This window comes from Aethalodelphis obliquidens, unplaced genomic scaffold (assembly GCF_003676395.1).
Source record: "Aethalodelphis obliquidens isolate GAN/ISIS:26980383/991018 unplaced genomic scaffold, ASM367639v1 scaffold58, whole genome shotgun sequence".
Taxonomy (NCBI): domain Eukaryota; kingdom Metazoa; phylum Chordata; class Mammalia; order Artiodactyla; family Delphinidae; genus Aethalodelphis; species Aethalodelphis obliquidens.
In genome coordinates this window covers 11,784,096-11,808,073 of record NW_020838002.1, presented here as the reverse complement: position 1 = coordinate 11,808,073, position 23,978 = coordinate 11,784,096, and the positions used below count along the sequence as shown (strand labels likewise).

The 23,978-nt window shown below is 45.1% G+C and overlaps 3 protein-coding genes across 4 annotated transcripts in view; 2 read left to right on the top strand and 1 right to left on the bottom strand.

Annotated features, from left to right (window-relative positions):
• LOC113609775 (C-C motif chemokine 4) overlaps positions 1–23,978 on the top strand; it is a 76,102-nt gene that overhangs the window by 30,722 nt on the left and 21,402 nt on the right. The gene's annotated exons all lie outside the window — the stretch shown is intronic.
• Positions 730–7,156, bottom strand: LOC113609776 (C-C motif chemokine 3-like). Of its 2 annotated transcripts, none has more exons than XR_003428789.1 (4): positions 4,688–4,704; positions 2,387–2,574; positions 1,623–1,737; positions 730–1,227 (listed from the first exon to the last, which is right to left on the bottom strand). XR_003428789.1 is itself a non-coding variant. In XM_027087402.1 (4 exons), the coding sequence occupies exons 2-4, from the start codon at positions 2,451–2,453 to the stop codon at positions 1,137–1,139; spliced, it is 273 nt and encodes a 90-aa protein (XP_026943203.1). In that variant the 5' UTR covers positions 2,454–2,574; positions 7,030–7,156; the 3' UTR covers positions 730–1,136. The 2 variants fall into 2 exon arrangements, 1 of the variants encoding a protein (XP_026943203.1); XM_027087402.1 differs by lacking the exon at positions 4,688–4,704 and adding an exon at positions 7,030–7,156.
• On the top strand, positions 7,950–9,285 carry LOC113609658 (C-C motif chemokine 3-like). Its single transcript, XM_027087095.1, is given in 3 exon segments — positions 7,950–8,105; positions 8,582–8,721; positions 9,090–9,285. Coding segments are annotated over 3 exon segments (387 nt in total). The 3' UTR covers positions 9,181–9,285.

The window sequence follows — 23,978 nt, the reverse complement described above, 5'->3', positions numbered from 1 at the left end:
AGAGTGTGGGACTTGCTCTCCTCTGCAGGTTTGACCACAAAGTTACTAGCTGTGTGACCTTGGGAAAGCTCACTGAAACTCTGTTTTCTCATATGTCAAAGGAAGATAATCAGTATACACAACACAGTGATTTTGAAGAAGAGACAATGCATGTAAATCCCTTAGTACAGTCTGCGGTTCGTAGTAAGTCCTCAAAAACTGTTAGTCTTTATTCTTAAGAAAGCTGAATTTATGAAAATACATAAATATGCATGATCGAATACTTTGCTTTGGTGCAGTGTAAGTGATGGATTTCCCTGGTGCATATAAATTTGCATTTGTTTTTAATACTTTTCTTTTCTTTTTTTTTTTTTGTGGTACGCTGGCCTCTCACCGCTGTGGCCTCTCCCACCGCGGAGCACAGGCCCCGGACGCGCAGGCCCAGGGGCCACAGCTCATGGGCCCACCCGCTCGGCGGCATGTGGGATCCTCCTGGACCGGGGCACGAACCCGCGTCCCCCGCATCGGCAGGTGGACTCCCAACCACTGCGCCACCAGGGAAGCCCTTTTCTTCTTTTTTAGTCTATGGGAAATGTTTCCCTGGTATAAAGCCTGGTATTGTTGGGATAACATATCCTCATTCTCTTGCCTTCCCTTTCTACTCAGATGCCTCTAATCATTCTTTCTTATTCTTTCCAACCAATGAAACTGATTTGTCAGGGGATAAAAAGAATAACCAGTAGTCCAAGATATATTTAGGAAACAAAAAGAATCTTTATTATTCTGACATTTTGAACAGAGTAAAAGGCTCATAAAAACTCAGTAAGCATCTGTTGATGGGTTTGATCCAATGTCTACCCAGATACAGGAGTACCGTCATTCACCATCATCCCAAACATGAGTCAACCACTGTGTGATTGACTGGGAAGGGGCTTGGGAATGAGAGGGTGTCATATGATTTCTCAGAGAAAGCATCAAATGAATAAAATGATATACACTATTTAACCAGCTTAACTAAATTAAAGAAAGTTTTCAGAATGTGGTTAGTGGAGGGGAGAGGGACTCATAGGAGAGGGAACTTCTGGGGTTGCAGTCCCCTGGTTCAGGTCCCTGCTGCCCAATCTACCCACACCTCTAACAGGCTCCTTCTGGACCACTCAGGGGCTCTTCTCCAGGTCCCTGAAGTATTCCTGGACCCAGTCATCGGTGGGATTGGCACAGATATGTAAGCCCTTTCTGGTGACGAAGCTGTGGAGAGGGCAGAAGTATTATATAGAGAATGAGTAAGGATGTTCTTGACCACCTGTGGCCCTTTCATCTTCATCCCTATGGGATTAATGGAGATAACCTCAGGTCATCTCCTTTCTGCTGTCTCTTTCTCTCCTCTCTTCCCTCTACTTCTGGCCACATCCTCCCTGGCTCTCGGCAGGCCCCATCCCATGTCAGGAAACAGCCCAGTGGCCTCTCTCTGTGTGTCCTGCATACACAGAAAGCCCCCAGAGGGCTGGGCGCCTTCCCAGGATGGCTCCTTATCTACAAGCCGGTACGCTTGAGATCTGCTCCCTGCTCTGACTCCTGTGGATACTCCCCCCGCCTCCACATCCTGTGTCTCCCCAGGGCTGAGCAGGAGGACTGACACTTACATGATACCAGGTCTGGAGCACTGGCTGCTGGTCTTAAAAAAGTTAACCACTTTTCTGCGGGGGATTTTCTGGGAGGTGTAGGTGAAGCAGCAGGTGGGTGCGGTGTAAATCCTACCTGTGGGGAAGCAAGAACAACAGTTACTCAGGAGTACAGGCAAGCCCCAGAGGATCAGGAAGAAGTAGAGAGAGACAGCGTAGCTCAGAGCTGAGGTTTGGGGGTAAAGGAAACCGGAAAGCATTTGATTCTTTCGTTTGTTTGTTTCTCATTAATTTCCCTCCTCTTGTTTTTGGTCTTGTCACTCCATTTTGGTCTCTATCTTTTTCTACAGGGAACTAAGCCCTGGAGAGGCTACTCCCTCCTCCTAACTCTCTTTGTGGAATTTTTTTCTGATCAATTGAAGGATCAGATGGCTGAGTTAAAGTACGAATGATTTTCACAACTCTTGGGAATCGCTGAATTGGGATTCTGAAACTTACCACCAGGATCTAAATAGACCTGGATTCTACCTCATGCTAATAAGCAAATGTATTAGACTTCAATATTCTCATCTAAAAAGTAGGATAAAACCTCTCCTAACTCCATCCTGAAGCCCAAATCAATAGAAGCTTTCGAACCTTCTTGAAGAAAACAACCATGTCATTTTTGAAACCCCGTTTGAGGTTCTTTAATTTCACATGGGGGTTCTTAGGCCACAGCACTTGGGCTAGACTTCAGACCAGAGTGTGGGTAGCAACGATTAAAGGAGGGCAGGTAACAGACTTACTTTTTGCATAGCAGCAGAGGGCCATGGTGCAGAGAAGGACAAAGATGGTAGCCACGATGACCTTCATGATGCGGGACAGGCAGGCAGAAGAGTGTGGACAGAGCTGAGATGGGGCTTGGGAACTCCCTACTGCTGGCCTCCTTCTGGAAGGTGAGCTGTCTTCGCTCCTTTTAATAGGTGGTCCTGGGCTGCGGGAACATAAAAATCGGAGGTGCCTAAACAAGGAATTTTAAATGTAGTGGTGTCGTTTGAGTTGTATAACCCAGCGTTGCCTGTGGTTACTAGAGAGGTTTTGGGTGCACCTAGCAATGGTTCAATTGCCAATTTGCTTGTGTGCTTATGAGGAAGTGGTTTCTCCAGATGGGGGACCAGGAGTTGGCATCGCCCAGGGATCAGGCTTAGCTGTTTCCTTTCCACGTGACAGATATCTCTCTGTAGTGAGTGATCACAGCCTTCTTCCATGGAGCAGGATGCTTTGATGGACTCCCACAATTGTCCTAAGTGTAAAAATGCCCCTGAGTCTCAAGAAGGATAAGCCAAGCTTAGGCGCACCCTAGATGGAAAGAACAGAATTGGAAAGGCTGGAGGTACAAGAACGGTGGAAATAAGGATTAGCTTTCCAGTACTGGTCTATTTGTCAAATACTCACCACATACCTACAATGAAGTCTGGATTTAACGCTGGCTAAGGGTCCAGCCTTAAAAATGTCCATATTATTTGAGCCAGAAATTCTGTTTTTTCAGAACCTATCCTATGGAAATGAACTCACAGAACATGGAAAATTTTAAGGACACTGTTATCTGGTGCAGCTTATCTTTGATCAAATAATTGACACCAAACTAGATATTCTAAGAGCCTAGTGCCAGCCTCTTAAACAAATAGAATGACATGAAAAGACTTAATTTTTAATATTAAATATTAACAAGCAAGATGCAAAAAAAAAAATCCTGAGAAGAGGAAGAAAAAACCAGAAAGAAATATGCCTGTCTGCCCCTCACCCCATGGCCCATGGGTTGGCTCTCCTCCACAAGCCCTGCCTGTCTCTAGGAAGGAGGAGTGATACCGATATTATACCAGGGTAGGAAAACTGGCTGTGTGTGTGTCACCATGACCATGAACAAATTTGTGACAGATCTGGAGAGAAATAAGAGAAGCAGCAGGCACTGAGGTGTCTGCCCTAACCATGAAGAAGTGGCAACCAAGAGCCCGAGAAAAGCCAACTCAATTTTTTCTACCCTGGGCGGGGGCCACCTAGAAGTTGGTGGAGATGTCAGAGCTCAGGGCTGCAGAGTAGGGCACAAACGAAGCAAGGAAACTAAGCATTTCTTCTTTTCCTTGAATTTTAAAAAATTAATTAATTTATTTATTTTTGGCTGTGTTGGGTCTTTGTTGCTGCGCCCGGGCTTTCTCCAGTTGCGGTGAGAGGGGGCTGCTCTTTGTTGCAGTGTGCAGGGGCTTCTCACTGCGGTGGCTTCTCTTGTTGCAGAGCGCGGGCTGTAGGCGCACGGGCTTTGGTAGTTGTGGCTCGCAGGCTCCAGAGCACAGGCTCAGTAGTTGTGGCACACAGGCTTAGTTGCTCCGCGGCATGTGGGATCTTCCCGGACCAGGGATCGAACCCCTGTCCCCTGCATTGGCAGGTGGATTCTTAAGCGCTGCGCCACCAGGGAAGTCCCTACCTTGAATTTTTGTTTTGAATCTCTGCCTGTCTTGTTCTCAGTCTCTGGCTCCCTCTTCAGGGAATATAGCTATAGGAACAGTGAGCCCTTGTTCCGTCTCATTCGGGGGAACTTCATCTGGTGCACAGAGGCATTTCCCAGCAAGATACCACCTTCTGTACATCACCCAAAGTGTGGAGCTCCTTGGGAGAGCTGAGGGAATATATCATTTGGCTCATCCTAGGAACCAACTGGACCTGGCATTTGCATCTTGTTAATGGCTGCATTAGACCTCAGTTTTCCCCACTAAAAATGGGTCCTAGTCCTCTTCTGCCTTTTAGATACAGAGGCTAGGAGAACTAAAACTTCTTGGGAAATAGTTCAGAATATTTTGAAAACTTCTGTGAATTCTTTGCTTTCACGTAAGGAATCTCAACCATAGGGCTTAAGTAATATGGTTTAGACATCCATCCAGAGCATTGGGAAACAATTCTAAAAGAGAGAAAGGATGAGGGTGCAGAGTCTTGCGATACAGACAAGACTTGTGAGCTGAGGGCCGTGGTGAGGAGATGGTGAACAAGGGCAGCCATGGGGAACTCATCAGTGATGGGCAGGCAGAGGGCAAAGCCAAGATAGGACTGGGCACTTGCTGCTGCCTCCATCCTTCTGGAGTCCATCCTGTATCTTTGTCCCTTTATAGGCAACTCTGAAGCATGAGAAGCTGGAGGCTGGGGATGACCAGATCGGAAGTTGTCGGATGGTGTCGTGTTATGAGTTGCACATGTCGGGGTCTGTGGGGTCACACGGAGGTTCAGGGCATCCGAGATAGAGCTCAGTTGCTCACTTGTTGGGGCTGATTGGCTGGAAATGTTTTGGACAGTGATAGGAGGTGACATGATGTTAGGGTTAGAGCTGTAAGTACATGGAAAGATCTAGAGATTAATGGTTTCACCCACAGAGCAGATCTGATGCTTTGCTACAGCTCTTCTGATCATACAAGGTGACATTTATGGGTAATGCCCCAGCACCGTGAGCACACAAATCGCCATGAAAACCGCACCCTGGGTGGAAAGGGCCATGACATCATGTTGCTCAGAGTGCTTCTAAGGAAGTGATTCACCAAAAACGGGGGAAGACAGGAGTTGTTGTCTCTGGGGGACCAAGCTTAGCTGGTTCTTTCTACCAAGAACAGTTCTTTATGGCCCATACCATTCCCTGTTTCCTTCCTCAGAGCAGACATGTCTAATGTTCTTCACAGGTGTTTTGACCATGACATACCTAATGATGCCACAGAGTCTAAAGTAGCCTGAGCCATGTTTGATCCAGTCCCAGATGGACAGAATGGAATTGGAGAAGCCTGGGCTACAGGCATGACAAGATGGATGAGATCCGCTTTTTAATGACTGTTTCAATCATCAAACATTCACAAGTCCCTACAATGTGTCGTCACTGGGTTTAACAATAGCGTACAGAAATGAACATGCATTAGATATAGGGTGCCTCTATAGATCAGGAGCCTCAATTGTTCTTATCTTTTGACTCAGCAAGTCTACAGCTAGGAAAATACCCTATGGAAAAAAACTTCATTTATGGAGAAAGTTTTATGCGTATAGATGTTTGGTGCAGTTTATTTATAGTAATTAAAAATTGGAACCAGTCCAAATGTGCTACAATAGTACATGATGATATAAATGCACTAGGCTGATGGTTGAGTAAATCAGGCAGCTCTTAAAAATACTGGAATGATTTGGAAAAGTCTTGTCATGTTAGGTATAAATAAGAAAAATACAAAATTGCATCCACATCATGACTACAGTAATGTCCCTTCCCCTCGCAGACACATAGTAAAAAGAGGTAAAAAAAGCAAGTAAGTAAATGGAACTATCATAAGCCTAGGGGGAAATGCACTTGAAAGAAATAAACCAAATTAATAGTGGTTAGGTTTGGGTAATAGAATTTTTCCTACCTTTAAGCAATGTAATTTTACTCAGATTATGCCTCGGAATACATTTATGCCACAATAAGACAGGAAGAATGTGGACAAAAGCCTCCTACATCCTTACTTGCACTTGTCATGCTTACCCAGCTTTCAGAAATGAAACAAGTTTTTTTTTCTTTTCTGTATTTTATATATAGTTAAAATTAGCTTTTACCACTTTTGAGGGTCATCTACAGTTAACATTACAAATTATGCAAAAAAACCCCAATTTGAATTAAAAACACTAGCAACACTGCTTTTTCTCTACTCCTGTGAGACTCCCTCCTATGCCTGTGGTTGAGACTTTTTGTGAAGATGTGATACCTGAGCAGCAGCCACCATTTCATCACCATGAGGTAACAAGCCCAAAGAAGAAAAGCCAATGAAATGATGGGGGAAGGGGATATGTTTAAGAAGGGAGTCCTTGATGACATTATTGAGCTGCCAGGCAAACCCTGGAAATGCCAGCTTGACTTTACAATAAGGAAACAGGAAATGTTCTAGGATTTTTAAATAACAAGGACTTCCTTTTAAAATTTCTTTACTTTCACAGTTTCTAGGGGCGAATTATTATTGCAAGAGGTGAATACACCATCACGTATTTAACTGTAGCTCATCTTTTAATTGGTATAAATAAGCTGTGACAAACACCATGATGCCTATGATGTCATCTCTGTGTTTATTTCCATAGGATAGATCCCTGACAGAGAGCTTTGCTGTTCAAAGGGTAACAACATTTTAAGGCTCCTCATATTAGCTCCCAGTAAGCCCAGTTAAGCCAGGGACCAGCTGTTCTGTGTCCATCTCAGCCTGTTGATGGTGATGCTACAGTTCAGCATGCCCTGCAGGATCTCACCTGGGCTGTACTCCTTGTGGGAGCCCCACAGACATTTCTCTGACCAGAGCCAATGTTGAGGCTGGACCAGCCACTGTGGTTCTTATTATGACTGCAAGACACACCTCAGCAACAAACATCAGGGGACTTTGAAAAGACAAGAATTGTTACTCACCGGTCCTGGAAGGTACACGGCACTGCTGGGGCCACACGGCGAGGTTGCCAGTAGAGAAAAAGCGAGCTCAGACCTGGGGTTCTGCCTTTATTGGGGCGAGGGTGGGGTGCCCAGGGTTTCACGTGTTCACTCTTTATTGGTGAATTTAAAACATAAAAGAGGAAATTAAACAGGGAAGGGAAAAGTGGAGTCACTCAAGTGGTCAGTTGTCTAGGTCACCCAGAACTTTCTAAAAGGGGAACTTCATGGGTAGGGCAGCCTGGCCCTTTATCTAGTTGTGTATTGGGCAATGTGCTTATTCGAGATAGATTTCTTTGATATGGATGCCTCAGCAGTCAGGTAGAATGTTTGAGGAATGAGCCAGAGTCTGAAAGGCCAGCCTCAATCTGGCCCCTTCTGTAGCTGAGGCTTCTCCAGTTCTGCTGTCTCCATCCAGGCTATGGTTTCCCCTTGGGGTGTGCTTCTTAAGACTCCGTGGCATTATCATCTACATCACAACTGTGCCGTCAGCTGGGGTGAGTACCGGAAGGTTCAGCCCTGTGGGAGAGATGCTTGGTCTACAGATCTGCTCTCATGAGAAGGCACCACCTACCCTGGTCACAGGGCCACACCAACCTCTCACCTCCTCTCACTGTGGAAACCATTTCCCCATCAAGTAAGCAACACAAGCATTCTTGCAAACAGCCTGAGCCTTTGTGGCAACCCAAAGCTTTCCTGGCTTGTGCAATTCGCTGCATGATCCCAACACAGTGATAAAAAATTTCCTCCTTGGTCTACCCAAGTTTCCATCTTTGAATGCCCCAAGGCTGCCTATAACGAGGGGACATGGCTTAGACCCCAGAAGGAGGCTGCAGCTTCGAGTCGCCAAGTCCCAACTCTTCTTGGCCACCACTTGGGTTCTCACTCGGCTGTCAAGCATCATGGAGGTCCCCGGGGCCACCCTGGCTGTCCCGCTCCTCTCCGCAGCCCCCCGTGAGTCTGTCCTCCCTTTCTTTTGCGCTGTCCCCTGCCGCCCCCTCTCCCCACTCTCTGGCCACGGCTTGGGCCACAGTGCCAAAATCTTGTGCCCGAGCCCTGTAAGTAGACGACTTCAGAGAGATTTCAGACACTGTTTCCTGAGCAGAATTCCCCTTCTCAAGGGGTTTTAGCAATTCTAATCTCCGGCTCTGGGAGAGAGTGGGAGGGATTCCTGGGAAAATGAGACCCAGATGGGATTCTGACAAGAGGTGGAACCTGTGTCGAGCTGGCTCCCAGTGGTGTGGCCTTCACTCTCCTTAAGAATCCAGTTGAGACTCCCCAGTGAGAGATAGAAAAAGAACTAGTTTGTTCAGAAAACTAAATCCTCCATAGAGAGGCACAGAGACTCCAAACCAAGACAGACAACCCCGAAAGAGAGACACAGAAATAAAAATGTCGAAGGAAAGAGGAAATGCCAACTTCCTCCTGGATCCCCCCCGCCCATCATCCTCCCCTCCGGCAGCACTGTCTCCTTCAGGTCCGCCTGACCCTCCAGCTGCAGCTGGTTCACCTTTTCCTCTGAACAAGGACTTAGGATCAATCTGTCCTATTTCTCACGGTTGGTGCCAACACCCTGACCGCCTGCTGCTTCTCCTACATCTCCTGGCAGATCCCGTGTAAATTCATGGATGACTATTATGAGACCAGCCGCCAGTGCTCAAAGCCCAGTGTCATGTAAGGGCCAGTTTCCTTGCCCACCCTGGGGAAGCAGACTGGGGGTCTGGCGTGAGGCACCTCCTCAGAGCTCAGGACACCAGGAGAGGCCACTGCCGTGTTTTCTGACCTGCTCTGGGGCCTGCAGAGAGTCCTGGAGGGTCTGCCCGCCGGGCAGAGGGAAGAGTGACAGCAGGAAGTTGGCTTTCCCAAGGGACCCCCATATGAGATACAGGGATGGTCTGTAAACCCCAAGAATAAGGACATGATATAAAGCATGTGGATAGGCTCTGAGAGGTCTGGGGCAGAGAAGGAGGGAGGGGTCACAGTGGGCCCAGGATTCCCCTGTGGGATTCCTCAGTGTGTAATCCTTCCACTCCTCTCCACAGCTTCCAAACCAAAAGAGGCCAGGAGGTCTGTGCCGACCCCAATGAGGACTGAGTCCAGGAATACATCACTGACCTGGAGCTGAGTGCCTGAGTGGCCTGGGAGCTGCAGGGAAGGTGTTACATCTATGGTAGATGGGGGAGCAGAACAGTAACCCTGGGACTCCAAAAGGCACCTCTTCTGTGGGTCGCATCCCCGCCCCCAGCCACACTCTGGGGCCCTCCTTAACTTTGATGTATCTCATTTAACTTTTGTCATTTATTTCCACTGTCGAAGTGGGTGATGTAATGAATATTTGCTCTGACACCGCATGTCATCCTCTTCACCATCCATCCCTCCTCCTTCCTCTTCAGTTCTCCTCACTCTCGATATGTGGACCAATCAGTGTGATTAGCGCTCTCTTGGCAGAAATGGCATCACACACAACAAACAACACATGCTGATGAGTGCTTTTGCCCGGCACCATGATTCAAAACACGAAGGCTCTTATATAAAAGGGAACCCAGCATTTTCCTTGTGCTGACTCTCCTGATTTTGTTTTCCCAACTAACCTGAATCACAGGTTGAGAGGAATACTGGGGGAAGAAGTAGGGAAGTATGAAAACGGGCAGAAAGCAATGAGAAAGGGATAAAAGTACTAGTAGAGGGACACCAGACACCTCCCTGGAGATACTTTCCTGGAAAGTTGAAACTGACATATTACTTTGTAAGCAAATCACCATGGATACGGTCTAGGAAAATTTCCTAGCTAAATGAATACCACGGTGATGCGAATGTGTGCACACAAGTTCCTTTTCATAAATGATTTCCTCAGAATGATGGCTAACACTTGTTGAGGGCTTACCAAGTGTTGGGTTCTTCGCTAAATGCATACATTAGTGCTGTGCTAAGTGCTCACATTAGTGACAGTCTAGCCACTCCTGCCTGCAGTCTGTCAAGGATACCCTACCCGCCAGTTGACTGAGAGCCTTGGTCACCTTCTCTGTTGTTCTGCACTTTGCTTTCTCCGGGAATGTTCTCCATAGCCACACCTGAGCTGAGGCTTGGGGGCCAGAGTGGCCAGAGTTAAATATAAGTACAGGATGAAGAATTCTTCGCTATAAGGATGTCCCATGCAATAGATGGGGCGCACTTATACAAAAAGTATTTGTCGTGTATCTGAAATTCAATTGTAACTGGGAATCCTGTATTTCATCTGGTAACCCTACTTGGGGTGCATACCTGTCATAAAGGCTGCCTAGTTCCTGCTGGAGATGGGTGCTATAGGATTGGCTTGAGGGAAGAGCAGCGCTTTTCAACCTTGAATTCACATAGAATTACTTGCAGGAGCTTTTTAAAAAACTCCATTGCCGGGAGAGCACCTCCAAAGTTATGGGTTTAATGAGATTTAGGTGGGAACTGGGCAGCAGTAATTTTAAAATGTTAATGCACAGGTAGTTTGAGAACCAATGTTGGGGTGTAGTCCTTGTCTGTTTTTGGCTGGTCTTGGGGTTTCAGAGGCAATACAGCTCCTTTCCCATTTTTCAAAGTTCTGATATGTTTTTGGTCAATTCCACTGGACGGTTAATTAGCAGAAAATCCCTCAGCTACTGTTACTTTTAGAACGGGGTTTTGGAACTCCTCTCTCGTAGCACAGTACTGGGAGCTCTGGGCGTCCCCTTTACCGTCACACCCCTCTTCCCCCATGTCACTGGCTGCTATCTCCCCATGGCCCTCTGCTGACGAAACGATGCCACAGGCATGGAGGTTTCCTTAATTAGCTCCAAGTATGTTGCCGCAGTTGTTGCCTCCAACTGCATCCCAGTTGCCTGCGTCTTCACAGAGAACATGATGGTTCATTTTGTCCACAAGATAAATATTTAAAGGAGGGGTCTGAGAACGGGATGACTCAGGCTGTATATGGACCCCACTTTTTTGTCCTCTCTATTCTCTCATCTTCCCATTTCTTCTTATACTGACATTAGCTTGGAGGCGAGAATTCTGCTTTTCCAGATGACTGATTCTCAGTCGGCTTGGTTTGCAGGCAGCCAGCAGAAAGGGTTTCTCTTAAGCAAACTATACTTTTTTCCTTCTCTGCTATTGGAGAAGCCAGTTTCAAAGTGAGCTAATCTCTTTCTTAGTGGGCTTTGCTCATGTATGCAAAAAGTAATCAGTCTTCAACATCCTGAATTTTGCTTTTGGATGCAACCTTGGTAGGCAGATGAGCTTGGTGAGAATATATGAGGCCATGGGGGTGACCCGCTGTTGTGCTGACTAGAGGTATCCTTACTGATTTTGCATTCAGCTCCTGCCCTCAGCCAATTCCACTTTTGGGGTCTGCTGCCTGCAACACTGCAGTCTGTGTCACTTAGGGATGTTTTGAGTTACTGTATCAGAAGAGCTGGCTCAATCTGACTTACCCGATAAAGGAAACTTGTTAGTTCACTTAACTGAAGCTTCAGGAAGTATTGATTGACTACCTTCAGGCAAAGCTTGATCCAGTGGTCCTTAAAGTATCACCATAAACCATATTTCTTTCTGAATTTCTTTTTTTAAAATAGATTTTATTTATTTATTTATTTATTTATTTATTTATTTATTTATTTATTTATTTACTGGCTGTGTTGGGTCTTTATTGCTGCACGCGGGCTTTCTCTAGTTGCGGTGAGCGGGGGCTACTCTTCTTTGCGGTGCGTGGGCTTCTGATTGCGGTGGCTTCTCTTGTCGCAGAGCACAGGCTCTAGGTGTGCAGGCTTCAGTAGTTGTGGCACACGGGCTCAGTAGTTGTGGCTCGCGGGCTCTAGAGCGCAGGCTCAGTAGTTATGGCACAGGGGCTTAGTTGCTCCGCGGCACGTGAGATCTTCCCGGACCAGGGCTGGAACCCATGTCCCCTGCATCGGCAGGCGGATTCTTAACCACTGCGCCACCAGGGAAGCCCTCTTTCTGAATTTCTGATCTCCCTTTCATTTGAGAGCTTCATCCTAGGACCTCAACTGTAAAGTGAGTTTTGCTTGCAGGCACTTCCAGATGTTATGAGTTCCCCCCACCCCTCAAGATCCCTTCACTGCGTTTCAAGAGGAGAATGACCTCTCTTCACACAGGTGGAACCCACTAGGCGGTCCGCTCTCTTTCTTCTTCCTATAGATATAGAATGTGCTTGTTGACTTCCTGAGCCAGACTGAGTGGGAGAGAAGAAAATGAGCTAAGGGGCAGGGCAGAGAAAGGAGTGAGTTTCCTCTTGGTCAAGCGACCCTGTGGAAGGTTCTGGAGCTTGAGCCTTCTTCTCAATGACACAGCACAGATTGGGGAATCATATATCCCACCTTTTCTGGGGAAGACCCCGTTGATGCTGGTTGTGCCAGCATAATTACTAATAGTATCCTCTTTGACTCTCAGAACGGTCATCCTACCAATAGGAGGTCTAAGTCTTGAAAGGTCTCTAACGGCAGGAGCTCAGGGTTGATGTCCACAAAGGTCCCTGGCTGTGTGGGCAAAGGATGCTGAAGTCCAGTTGGCACATCACCTGTAAACTCTTACACCCAACGCAGGGCCAGGTGTGCTCCAAGAGGGAGACTTTTCTTAACATGCTCAGGCTAGCGAAGGCCCAGGTGTGCTGCCAGTGGTGTGGACTGAGGGAGAGATGAAGGATGCGGGCAGGAGTGGGATGTCAACGTCAGGGAACTATGCAAAGAGAGGACCCACAGAAACCTCTTCTGTGCAAAGAAATTCATGTGCTGCCCAAAAGAGCATCAGTGGCTTATTGGTATTAAAAAGAGAAGCAGAGATAACAGACAGAAGGGAAAAGGGACTACATCTGTTAAGTTTTCTCTTTACTCCAGTATCACCCCACATAGACCACCCACCTCGCCACCATACCAGAAGAATTAGGCCTTTAAAAGAGAGGAGGGGAAGGGATCCAGGACCAAACTAAAGCCTCATCTCACTCCAACTCCTCTGAGCCCAAGTTGCACCAATGGGAGGTGTGGAGGTGGGGAGAAGTGGAGATGAGATCAAATTTGAGATTGAAGTTTTAAACTGAAAGAATTTTAATTACTGAATGTGGCCAGAAAGTTATGGGATCTGCCCCAAAATGTTGTTAAGGTGGAACCAGCAGTGGGAGAAAAGTTCAGCATTTTAGGTTTGTTTTCTGTAAGAGTCAGGATAGGACAGGCTATAGTTCTGTAATGAACAACCCCCCGGTACATTAACAACATAAAAGTTTCTCACTTGCGCAAGATCTGATGTAGGCTGGATCATTGGTTCTCAAAATTTAGTGTGCTCCAGAATCACCTGGAGGGCCTGTCTAAGCCCAAGAGGCTCTAATTCTATATGTCTGGGGTATGGCTCAGCTCTGCTTTTCTACTGGGCTTTCAGGTGATGCTGCTGCCGCTGGCCCATGAACTGTACTTTGAGTTGTACTGATCCCAGAGCAGCTTGCCTGGTGACTCAGGAATCTAGGCTGCTTCCATCCCGTAGCTATAGCTTCTGGAATGAGAGAGAAGGAGACAGAAAAGGCGTACTGCTTTTAACTGTTCTGGCCCAGAAGTGACACACGTCACTTCTGCTTACAGACCATTGAGCAGAATTAGTCACAAGAGACCAACCCAGCTGCAATGTAGGGAAACATATGGACTATTTAGGGAGCACTGTCTCTGCCACTTACTCTCAAACAAAAGGGTAACCAAGGAAAGAGGTCTGGTGAACTTTTATTTTTGGCCGCGCATGCAGATTGCGGGATCTTAGTTCCTCCACCAGGGATTGAACCCGTGCCCTCAGCAGTGAAAGCACCAAGTCCTAACCACTGGACCGCCAGGGAATTCCTGACCAATGTGAACTTGTAGTCTATGAGAGTATTTTGCTTTTTCTTTTCCTAACCCCCTTATTACTAAAAGATGACTGTCAGTTTAGTACTCATCCTACATATGAGGTATTCATGCAATATTCGTGCTGTCAAGATGTGGACTAAACCCTAGATCTATTGGGAAACATTTCAATGCTCATAGGCCAATAGTGTAAGTCGTCAGATGTTGAGAGTCCACAGAAGCAAGGAGGAGACTCCATGGCTTCAACAAGAGCAGAGGTTCCTCCTGTGATCACTCCTAATAATGCCCACACACTTGTCATGGGTGGTTTGCTATGTTGTTGGGCAGAAGGGAGAATATCTCAGAATGGGAAAGGATTATAAAATGTTGCACGGGAGGAGCTCTGTGTGCAGGTACGTGTGCGTGTGCGTGTGCGTGTGTGTGTGGAGAGAGAGAGAGAGAGAGAGAGAGAGAGAGAGAGAGAGAGAGAGAGAATCCTGAGTCAAAATGTACCCCTTAGAGCTAGACAGGATATGTTTGTTACCTTGATCTCTTGATACAATGGACAGCATGACATTAACCAACATTCCAAAGTTTTCTGAGCCGCACTGAAGTCTCAAAGGCTCATCCCTTCAATGGTGGATCTAGATCTTGAGCAGGGGATTCAAATATCTGGGATACCACATATAGCTGGGGGTGGGCTGTGGGAGGATGAGATGAGGACAAAGAGAGCTAAGAAGGGGCAAGTTTTTGGAGTAAGACCCCAACTTAAAAAGTCTTGTCTCTTAAATGAAAAAATTCACACACTCATATGTATGAAAATCAAAGGACAAAGAGTGGAAAATGAAAAGTGGAGCTCTCCATTTCTTAAAAATTGTGTTTCCCAGAGGAAATCACATTTAACAGGTTGAGAGGTATCACATCACATGTCCTTCTTATGTTTATGTAAATATATAGAGCTTTTACCAAAGCAAGCATTATTACATGTAGTTCTGAAACAATTATGTTATAACAAAGATATTTGTATATTTACAGATACACATATGAAGGGTATATTTTATATACATAGCTTTAATTTAATGTCATGGATACATTTTCATCTCAGTACATTTATATCTACTTCATCATTTTCAGTGGTTTCATATTTATTATGTGGCTGTACTATGATGCTTTAAGCTATTCCATTTTTGATGAATTTGTTTCTCTTTCATTGCTTTCACAAACAGGGCTGCAAAGAACATCTGTATGCCTATACCTTTATGTCTTTAGATAGTGTTTCTCAAAATAGGTTCCTCAAAATAAGATAGATTGAAGAATGCATACATTTAAAAATTTGCTAGAAACTGTGTCATTACTCTTCAAAAACCCTGACTATCAAAATTCTACTTTGTGATACTAAAAAATAAAGAGTTTAAAACAAAACAAAGTAAGTAGGGCTTAACAAAAAATTAATATACATTTGCATTTCTCATAAGCATGTGGAATTTCTCCCTCCTGAATTTTACAACAGAGACTCTGACTTGATCTAACTTTCTCACGCTTAAAAACATAATCTAGGCCAGGACTCAGAAAACTTTTCCATAAAGGGTCAGGTAGTAAATGTTTGGGGCTTTGCAGGCATACAGACTCAGTGGCAGTTATTCAACTCTGTCACAGTAGTGAGAGCAGCCACAGACCGTATATCATGGAATGGGCGTGGCTGTGTTCCCCTAAGACTTTGTTTACAAAAACAGTCTGGAATTTTTTTTTTTTTTCCGGCCGTGTGGGGCGGCATGCGGGATCTTAGTTCCCTGACCAGGGATCAAACCCATGCCCCCTGCATTGGAAGTGCAGAGTCTTTAACCACTGGACCACCAAACAAGTCCCAAAATCACCTTTCATTTCTAACTTTCAGGAATATGTGGCCTCTAGATGTGTGACGAACCTGAAGCCTGGCCCTCAAGCTGAGGCACAAGAACAAGCAAACAGGCTTCTTTTACAGAGAGCTGGGGTGTGTTTCAGCCTGTTATTTGTGCTGTGCCCTGAGGCTGGTAGCCTGTTTTCCATGATTGTTACAGTCTTGAGGGACCCAGGAATGCAAACCCCTGTGGCCACTAGAGTCAGAGGTTCACAGGGCATCCCCTGGCAGCAGCCACAAAGCCTGGACACCAGATGGAAAAACATGGTCACCAGGAATGTGTAAAAGCCCGTCTCCGGGAGATACCAGTGCTGTGGAGTGTGGCAGGGGGTGAGCACAAAGATGGTGTCCACTGGTGGGAGGGTAAAGATGCCTTATGCTGAGAAGAAAAAAAAAGAAAAAACAATAACTGCTGGCTTTAGTAGAGCACAGAGAGAGAGAGCAAAAATGGTTCTACCGTACCTCCATCCTGGAGATGATCCCAATGGCCGGCCCCTCAGGCCAGTGCTTTAAGTTGAGCAAATGCGTCTTTTTGGCCTCAAGTCTGATGCTTTTCCAATGGCTGCTTCTGCGCTGGGCCCTGGGGCGAGTGAATCTGCAGCGTGAGACCCTTAAGAGGGGTTTCTCAGTTTGCCACAGCTCTTTGGATCTCGTGGACACGAGTCCCATTGGTTTTCAAAGCCTGATCTTTGGGGGGGATCACCTCTCAGTTGCAGGTCTTAAAAGTTGGGGTGCCTGAAAAGTTGATGGGTTACAGACCTTTTGCTCCTCAGGGAGAAGCTCCCGGTTTGTGAGTTCCCTCCTGACTGTGGGTGGTCACCCTGGGGGTGGGGTTAATGGCCAGACCACAGCTCAGACTCTTCTACCCTCCTCCCATGTGGTACATTTTTTTTAAAACTGAGGTATATTTACAATATTATATTAGTTTCAGGTGTACAACATAGTGATACAAAATTTTTATAGATTTCACTCCATTTGTAGTTAGTATAAATATTGGTTATATTTCCTGTGCTGTATATACCTTGTAGCTTATTTACTTTACATATAGTAGTTTGTACCTCTTAATCCTCTACTCCATCTTGCCCCTCTTCTGTTCCCTCTCTCCACTGGTAACCACTAGTTAGTTCTCTGTATCTGTGAGTCTGTTTCCTTTCTGTAATATTCACTAGTTTGTTTTATTTTTTAGATTCCACATATAAGTGATAACATACAGTATTTGTCTTTCTCTCTCTGACTTCTTTCACTAAGTGTAATGCCCTCCAAGTTCATCCATGTTGTTGCAAGTGGCAAAATTTCATTCTTTTTTAATGGCTGAGTAATATTCCATTGTATATATAAAACCACATCTTCTTATCCATTCATCTATTGATGGACACTTAGGTTGCTTCCATACCTTGGCAATTGTAAATAATGCTGCTATGAACATTGGGGTGCATGTATCTTTTCGAATTAGTATTTTCTCTTTTTCCTGATATACACTCAAGAGTGGAATTGTTGGATCATATGGTAGTTCTAATTTTGTTTTCTGAGGAAACTCCATACTATTTTCTACAGTGACTGCATCAATTTACATTCCCACCAACAGTGTACAAGGGTTTCCTTTTCTCCACGTCCTTGCCAACATCTGTTATTTGCGGTGTTTTTGAAGATAGCCGTTCTGACCAGTGTGAACTGATAACTCATTGTGATTTTGACTTGCATTCCTGTTGATTAAAAATGTTGAGCATTGGGCTTCCCTGGTGGCCCAGTGGTTGAGAGTCTGCTTGCCGATGCAGGGGACATGGGTTCGTGCCCTGGTCTGGGAAGATCCCACATGCCGTGGAGCGGCTGGGCCCGTAAGCCATGGCCGCTGGGCCTGCGCGTCTGGAGCCTGTGCTCTGCAATGGGAGAGGCCACAACAGTGAGAGGCCCACATACCGCAAAAAAACCACAAATAAATAAAAATTTAAAAAAAAATGTTGAGCATCTTTTTACGTTCCTGTTGGCCATCTGATGCCTTCTTTGGAAAAAGTTATCTTCAGGCTTTCTGCCCACTTTTAAATTGGGTTTTTTGTTTTTTCATTGTTGTTGTTGAATTGTATGGGCTATTTATATATTTTGGATATTAACTCTTTATGAGTCATATCATTTGCAAATATTTTCTCCCATTCAGTGGGTTGTCTTTTCATTCTGTTGATGGTTTCCTTTGCTGTGCAAAATCTTTTAAGTTTAATCAGGTCCCATTTGTTTATTTTTGCTTTTGTTTCTTTCGCCTTAGGAGACAGATCCAAAAAAAATATTGCTATGATTTATGTCAAGGAATGTTCTGCCTTTGTTCTCTTCTAGTAGTTTTATGTTCTCTTCTAGTAGTTTTATGGTTTCCAGTCTTACATTTAGGTCTTTAATCCATTTTGAATTTATTTTTGTACATTGTGTGAGAAAATGTTCTAATTTCATTCTTTTACATGTAGCTGTCCAGTTTCCCTAGCACCACTTATTGAAGAGACAGTCTTTCTCCATTGTATACTCTTGCCTCCTTTGTTGCAGATTAATTGACTATAATTGTATCGGTTTATTTCTGAGCTCTCTATTCTGTTCCATTGATCTTTGTGTCTGTTTTTGGCCGGTATCATATTGTTTTGATTATTGTAAGATTGTAGTAGAGTCTGAAGTCAGGGAGCGTGATTCCTCCAGCTCTGTTCTTTCTCAAGATTCCTTTGGCTACTCGGGGACTTTATGGTTTCCATATAAATTTTAAAATTATTTGTTCTATTTCTGTTAAAATTGCCATTGGTATTTTCATAGGGATTGCATTAAATCTGTATATTGCCTTGGGTAGTATGGTCATTTTAACAATATTAATTCTTCCAATCCATGAACATGGTATCTTTCCATCTGTTTTTATCTTCTTCAGTTTCTTTCATTAGTGTCTTATAGTTTTCTGAATACAGGTCTTTTACCTCCTTAGGTAGGTTTATTCCTAGGTATTTTATTCTTTTTGATGCAATTGTAAATGGAATTGTTTCCCTAATTTCCCTTTCTGACAGTTTATTATTACTGTATAGAAATGCAACAGATTTCTGTACATTAATTTTGTATCCTGCAACTTTACCAAATTCCTTGATGAACTCTAGTAGTTTTTTCATGGTGTCTGAGATTTTTAATGTATAATACCATGTCATCTGCAGATAGTGATAGTTTTACTTCTTCCTTTCCAATTTGGATTCCTTTTATTTATTTTTCTTGTCTGATTGCTGTGGCTAGGACTCCCAATACTATGTTGAATAAAAGTGGGGAGAGTGGGCATCCTAGTCTTGTTCCTGACCTTAGAAGAAATGCTTTCAGCTTTTCACCATTGAGTATGTTAGCTGTGGGTTTGTCACATATGGCCTTTATTATGTTGAGGTATGTTCCCTCTATCCCCACTTTTTGGAGAGGTTTTATCACAAATGGATGTTTAATTTTGTCAGGAGCTGTTTCTGCATCTGTTATTCTTCAGTTTATTAATGTGGTGTTGATTCACTTTGATTAATTTGCAAATATTGAACCACTCTTGCATCCCTGGGATAAATCCATCTTGATCATAGTGTATCACCCTTTTAATGTATTGTTGGATTTGGTTTGCTAATATTTTGTTGAGGATTCTTACATCTGTGTTCATCAGTGATACTGGCCTGTAATTTTCTTTCTCTGTGACATCTTTGTCTGCTTTTTGTATCAGGGTGATGCTGGTCTCATAGAATGAGTTCAGAAGCATCTCTTCCTCTGCAATTTTTGGGATAGTTTGAGAAGGATAGATGTTAACTCTTCTCTAAATGTTTGGTAGAATTCACCTGTGAAGCCATCTGGTCCTGGACTTTTGTTTATTGGGAATTTATTTTGTTACCAATTCAATTTCATTACCAGTAGTTGGTCTGTTCATAGTTTCTATTTCTTCCTGGTTTAGTCTTGGGAAATTGTAGATTTCTAGGAATTTGTTCATTTCTTCCAGGTTGTCCATTTTATTTGGCATCTAATTGTTTGTAGTAATCTCTTATGATCCTTTCTAATTCTGTGATGTCAGTTATAATTCTCTTTTTTCATTTCTGATTTTATTAATTTGAGCCCTTTTTTTTGATGAGTCTGTCTAAAAAATTGTCAATTTTGTTTATCTTTTCAAAGAATCAGGTCTTAGTTTCATTGATCATTTTTATTGTTTTCTTAGTCTCTATTCCATTTATTTCTGTTCCGATCTTTATGATTTCTTTCCTTCTACTAACTTTAGGTTTTGTTTGTTCTTCTTTTTCTAGTTCCTTTAGGTGTAAGGTTAGGTTGTTTATTTGAGATATTTTTTGTTTCCTGAGGTAAACTTGTATTGCTATAAACTTTCCTCTTAGAACTACTTTTGCTGCATCCCATAGATTTTGGATCATTGGGTTTTGGTTTTCATTTGTTTTCAGGTATTTTTAGATTACTTCATTGATTTCTTCAGTGAGCCATTAGTTGTTTATTAACATGTTGTTTAGCCTCCACTTGTTTGTGTTTTTTGCAGTTTTTTTCTTGTAGTTGATTTCTAGTCTCATAGCACTGTGGTTGGAAAAGATGCTTGATATGATTTCAGTTTTCTTAAATTTACTGAGGCTTGTTTTGTGGTATAGCATATGATCTATCCTGGAGAATGTTCCATGTGCACTTGAAAAGAATGTGTACTCTGATGCCTTTGGATGGAATGTACTATATATATCTATTAGGTTTAATGTATCATTTATGGCCAGTGTTTCTTTGTTGATATTCTGTCTGGATGATCTGTCCATTGATGCAAGTGGGAGTTAAAGTCCCTTACTATTATTGTGTTACTGTCAGTTTCTCTCTTTATGTTTGTTAATATTTGCTTTATGTATATAGGTGCTCCTATGTGGGTGTATATATATTTACAATTGTTATATATTCTTTGATTGATTCCTTGATCATCATTTAATGTCCTTCTTGGTCTCTGGTAACAGTCTTTGTTTTAAAGTCTCTTTTGTCTGCTATAAGTATTGCTATCCCAGCTTTCTCTCTTTTTAAAAAATATTTATTTATTTATTTATTTTTGGCTGTGTTGGGTCTTTGTTGCTGCCCGTGGGCTTTCTCTAGTTGCGGCGAGCAGGGGTTACTCTTCATTGTGGTGCATGGGCTTCTCATTGTGGTGGCTTCTCTTGTTGCAGAGCATGGGCTTCAGTAGTTGTGGTGCGTGGGCTCAGTAGATGTGGCTCATGGGCTTAGTTGCTCCGTAACATGTGGGATCTTCGTGGACCAGGGCTTGAACCTGTGTCCCCTGCATTGGCAGGCGGATTCTTAACCACTGCGCCACCAGGGAAGTCCCCCCAGCTTTCTCTTGATTTCTATTTGCATGGAATAACATTTTCCATCCCCTCTCTTTCATTCTGTGTGTCTTTATATGTGAAGTGATGTCCTGTGAGTCTCAGCAGTGCACTCCCCTCTGGTTACTAGAGCTATATCCTCTAGGGGTGTGCCCTATGTGGGCTGCTTGGATCCTTCTGTTGTGGTGGGCTGACTACTGTGGGTGGTCTGGTAGGCTTGGCTGGCTCCTGGTCTGTTTGGTTGCCAGGCCCTCCCTTGTGTGGAGGCCGCCAGCCACTCCTGGGGGGGGCCGGGTCAGAGGGTAGTGTCAAGGGTCAGGCTGGCTGCAGAACCCTGGGGGAACCCTGGCGCTAATGCTGGCTCACTAGTGGGTGGAGTTGGGGCACAGGAGATCCGTGGACTGGTGCCCACCCACCAGTGGTTGAATCTAGGTCCTGAGGCTCGTGCTGGCCCACAGTTGGGCAGAGTTGGATCCTGGGGTCTGGCTGCAGGGCCCAGGGATCCCAGAGCTGGTGTCAGACTGCTGGTGGGTGGGAATGATTTCTGACACAGCTGGCTGTGGGGTCTAGGGTATCCCAAAGCTTGTGTTGGCATGCTGTTGGGCAGAGCCTGTGTCTGGTCAGTCCCAGGGCTGGTGCTGGCCTGCTGGTGGGTGGGCTGGGTCTGCAGGCTATGGAGCTGCAGTTTTCCTAGGCCTGGTACCTGCCCGCTGGTGGGTGAGGCTGGTTCTGAGTTTAGAGTAGGCTCACTGGTGGGTGGAGCCAGGGCCCAGCTGGTCTGAGGGCTGGTGCTGGCCTGCTGGTGAGTAGGCTGGGTCCACAGGTATTGGGCAAGGTTTTCCTGGGGCTCATGTTAACACACTGGTGGGTGAGACTGATTTTGAATCTAGAGCAGGCTTGCTGGTGGGAGGAGCTGGACATTCTGAGGCTGGTGTCTGCCCTCTGGTGGGTGGACCTGGGTCCTGGGGTCTCTGGCTATAGGGCTCTGGGGGTCCCAGATCTAGTGCCTGCTCACTGGTGTGTGGGGCTTGGTCCTGGGCCCTCTGGTGTGTAAGGCTGTGTTCAGGGGAGGCCATGGGCTCAGGGGGTCTTAAGGCAGCCTATCTGGTGGTGGGTGGGGCTGTGTCCCTGCCCAGTTAGTAGCTTGGCCTGAGGTGTCCCAGGACTGGTGTCTATGGGCTGGTGGGCATGGATGGGGCTGCATCTGAGGCTAATAAGCTAGAGGGAGGATTCCAGCATGGCACCTGCCAGCACCAGTGTCCACATGGTAGAATGAGCTCCCCAAAATGGCTGCTGCTGGTGTCTGTGTCCCCGGGGTGACCTGCAGTTGCCTCCCGCCTCTCTGGAAGGCTCTCCAAGATCAGCAGGTACGTCTGACCCAGGCTCCTATCAAATTACTGTTTCCATCCTGGGTCCTGGAGCATGTGAGATTTTTGTGTGCACCCTTTAAGAGTGGAATCTTTATTTCCCACGGCCCTCTGGGACTCCCAAAAGCTGGCCTTCAAAGACAAATGTTCTAGGAGCTTGTCTTCCTGGCCCAGGACTCCTGGCCTGGGGAGCTCAATGTGGGGCTCAGACCCCTCACTCCTTGGGGAGAACCTCTGTAATTGTAATTATTCTCCTGTTTGTGGGTTGCCCACCTGGGTGTATGGGTCTTGACTGTATGGTGAATCCTCTCCTCCTGTCTTGTTGTGGTTCTTTCTCTATATCTTTAGTAATAGAACATCTAGTTTGGTAGGTTCTTGTCTTTTTCATTGATAGGTGCTCTGTAAGTAGTTGTAATTTTGGTGTGCCTGTGAGAGAAGGTGAGCTCAGGGTCTTTCCATTCCGCCATCTTGCCCTGCTATCCACTGTCGCTCTTTTCTGTTTGCTGATGTGAAGTAGCTGCTCAGGTAGTTTTCAGGTCTTCTGCAGAGGAAATTGTTCGGTACGTAGCTACAGATACAGCATGTCTGGGAGGAGGTGAGTTTGGGATCTCCCTAAATCACCATCTTGGACCACTTCCTCTATCGCTTATTTGCTCTAATCTTAGGTTTAGTCTCCATCTCCTTCTGCAGAGAATGCAGCTAATTGAACAGTCTGTCTCTTGTTCCAGTTCCATTTGGGAACCTTAATCTGTTCTAAGAAGAGATTTTTCCTGGTCTAAGAAGAGATTTTTTCCAGCAAGAGACTATCTCTGTAAATCACCTATAAGGTGGCACTGAGGTTACTTAGCTGATCACTGGGAACCACCTGAAGCTGGATTCTGCCTCCTATTGAAAACCCACCCAATTTTCCCACTCCCACTATAGGACAAGCCCCCACCCTTCCTTCTGGGTACATAGAATAGAAAGCTAGAACTCCTTTGGAAAGAGAAGCCCCCCTGAACAGATAGCCCAGGGCATTTTTGAAAACCCCTTGGGAAGTCCTGTATTTCACTTGGTACCTCTGTACATAGGGCTTTAGTGATGTGGTCTGATCTGAGCCAGAAAGTGGGGGGACAACAGCAAATGTCAGCAGGAGGACACTTGTGAGAGGAGGGCTGGGAGCAGAGAGCCCTGGTGAGGAGGGCAGTAAGGGCTCAAGAGTGTGGGCCAGAACAACTCGCTGTTGCCAGCCTCCTTCTGGGGTCTAAGCAACGTCCCCTACTCTTTTTTTTTTTTTTAACATCTTTATTGGAGTATAATTGCTTTACAATGGTGTGTTAATGTCCCCTACTCTTAAGACCTAAGTGGTGGACTATTGGGAGATAGAAACTCGGGGTGATGAGAGAGGAAGTTTTTAAGCCCAGTTGTGCCTTGTTGACTTGTATATGCAAGAGGGGTCTTGGGTAACCACAGGGCTCAGGGTATTTGCAAGAATAGTTCAAGTGCTCACTTAACTGGGGCTGTTTATGGGGAAGTGGTTTCCACG

What these genes read in the sequence shown, in the direction of transcription:
- LOC113609776 (XM_027087402.1), bottom strand. Translation starts at nt 2,453, where the DNA reads ATGAAGGTCATCGTGGCTACCATCTTTGTCCTTCTCTGCACCATGGCC. An exon ending in CCTCTGCTGCTATGCAAAAA is followed by an intron (nt 1,738 to 2,386) that starts GTAAGTCTGTTA and finishes GCTTCCCCACAG; the next exon opens with GTAGGATTTACACCGCACCC. An exon ending in TGCTCCAGACCTGGTATCAT is followed by an intron (nt 1,228 to 1,622) that starts GTAAGTGTCAGT and finishes CCCTCTCCACAG; the next exon opens with CTTCGTCACCAGAAAGGGCT.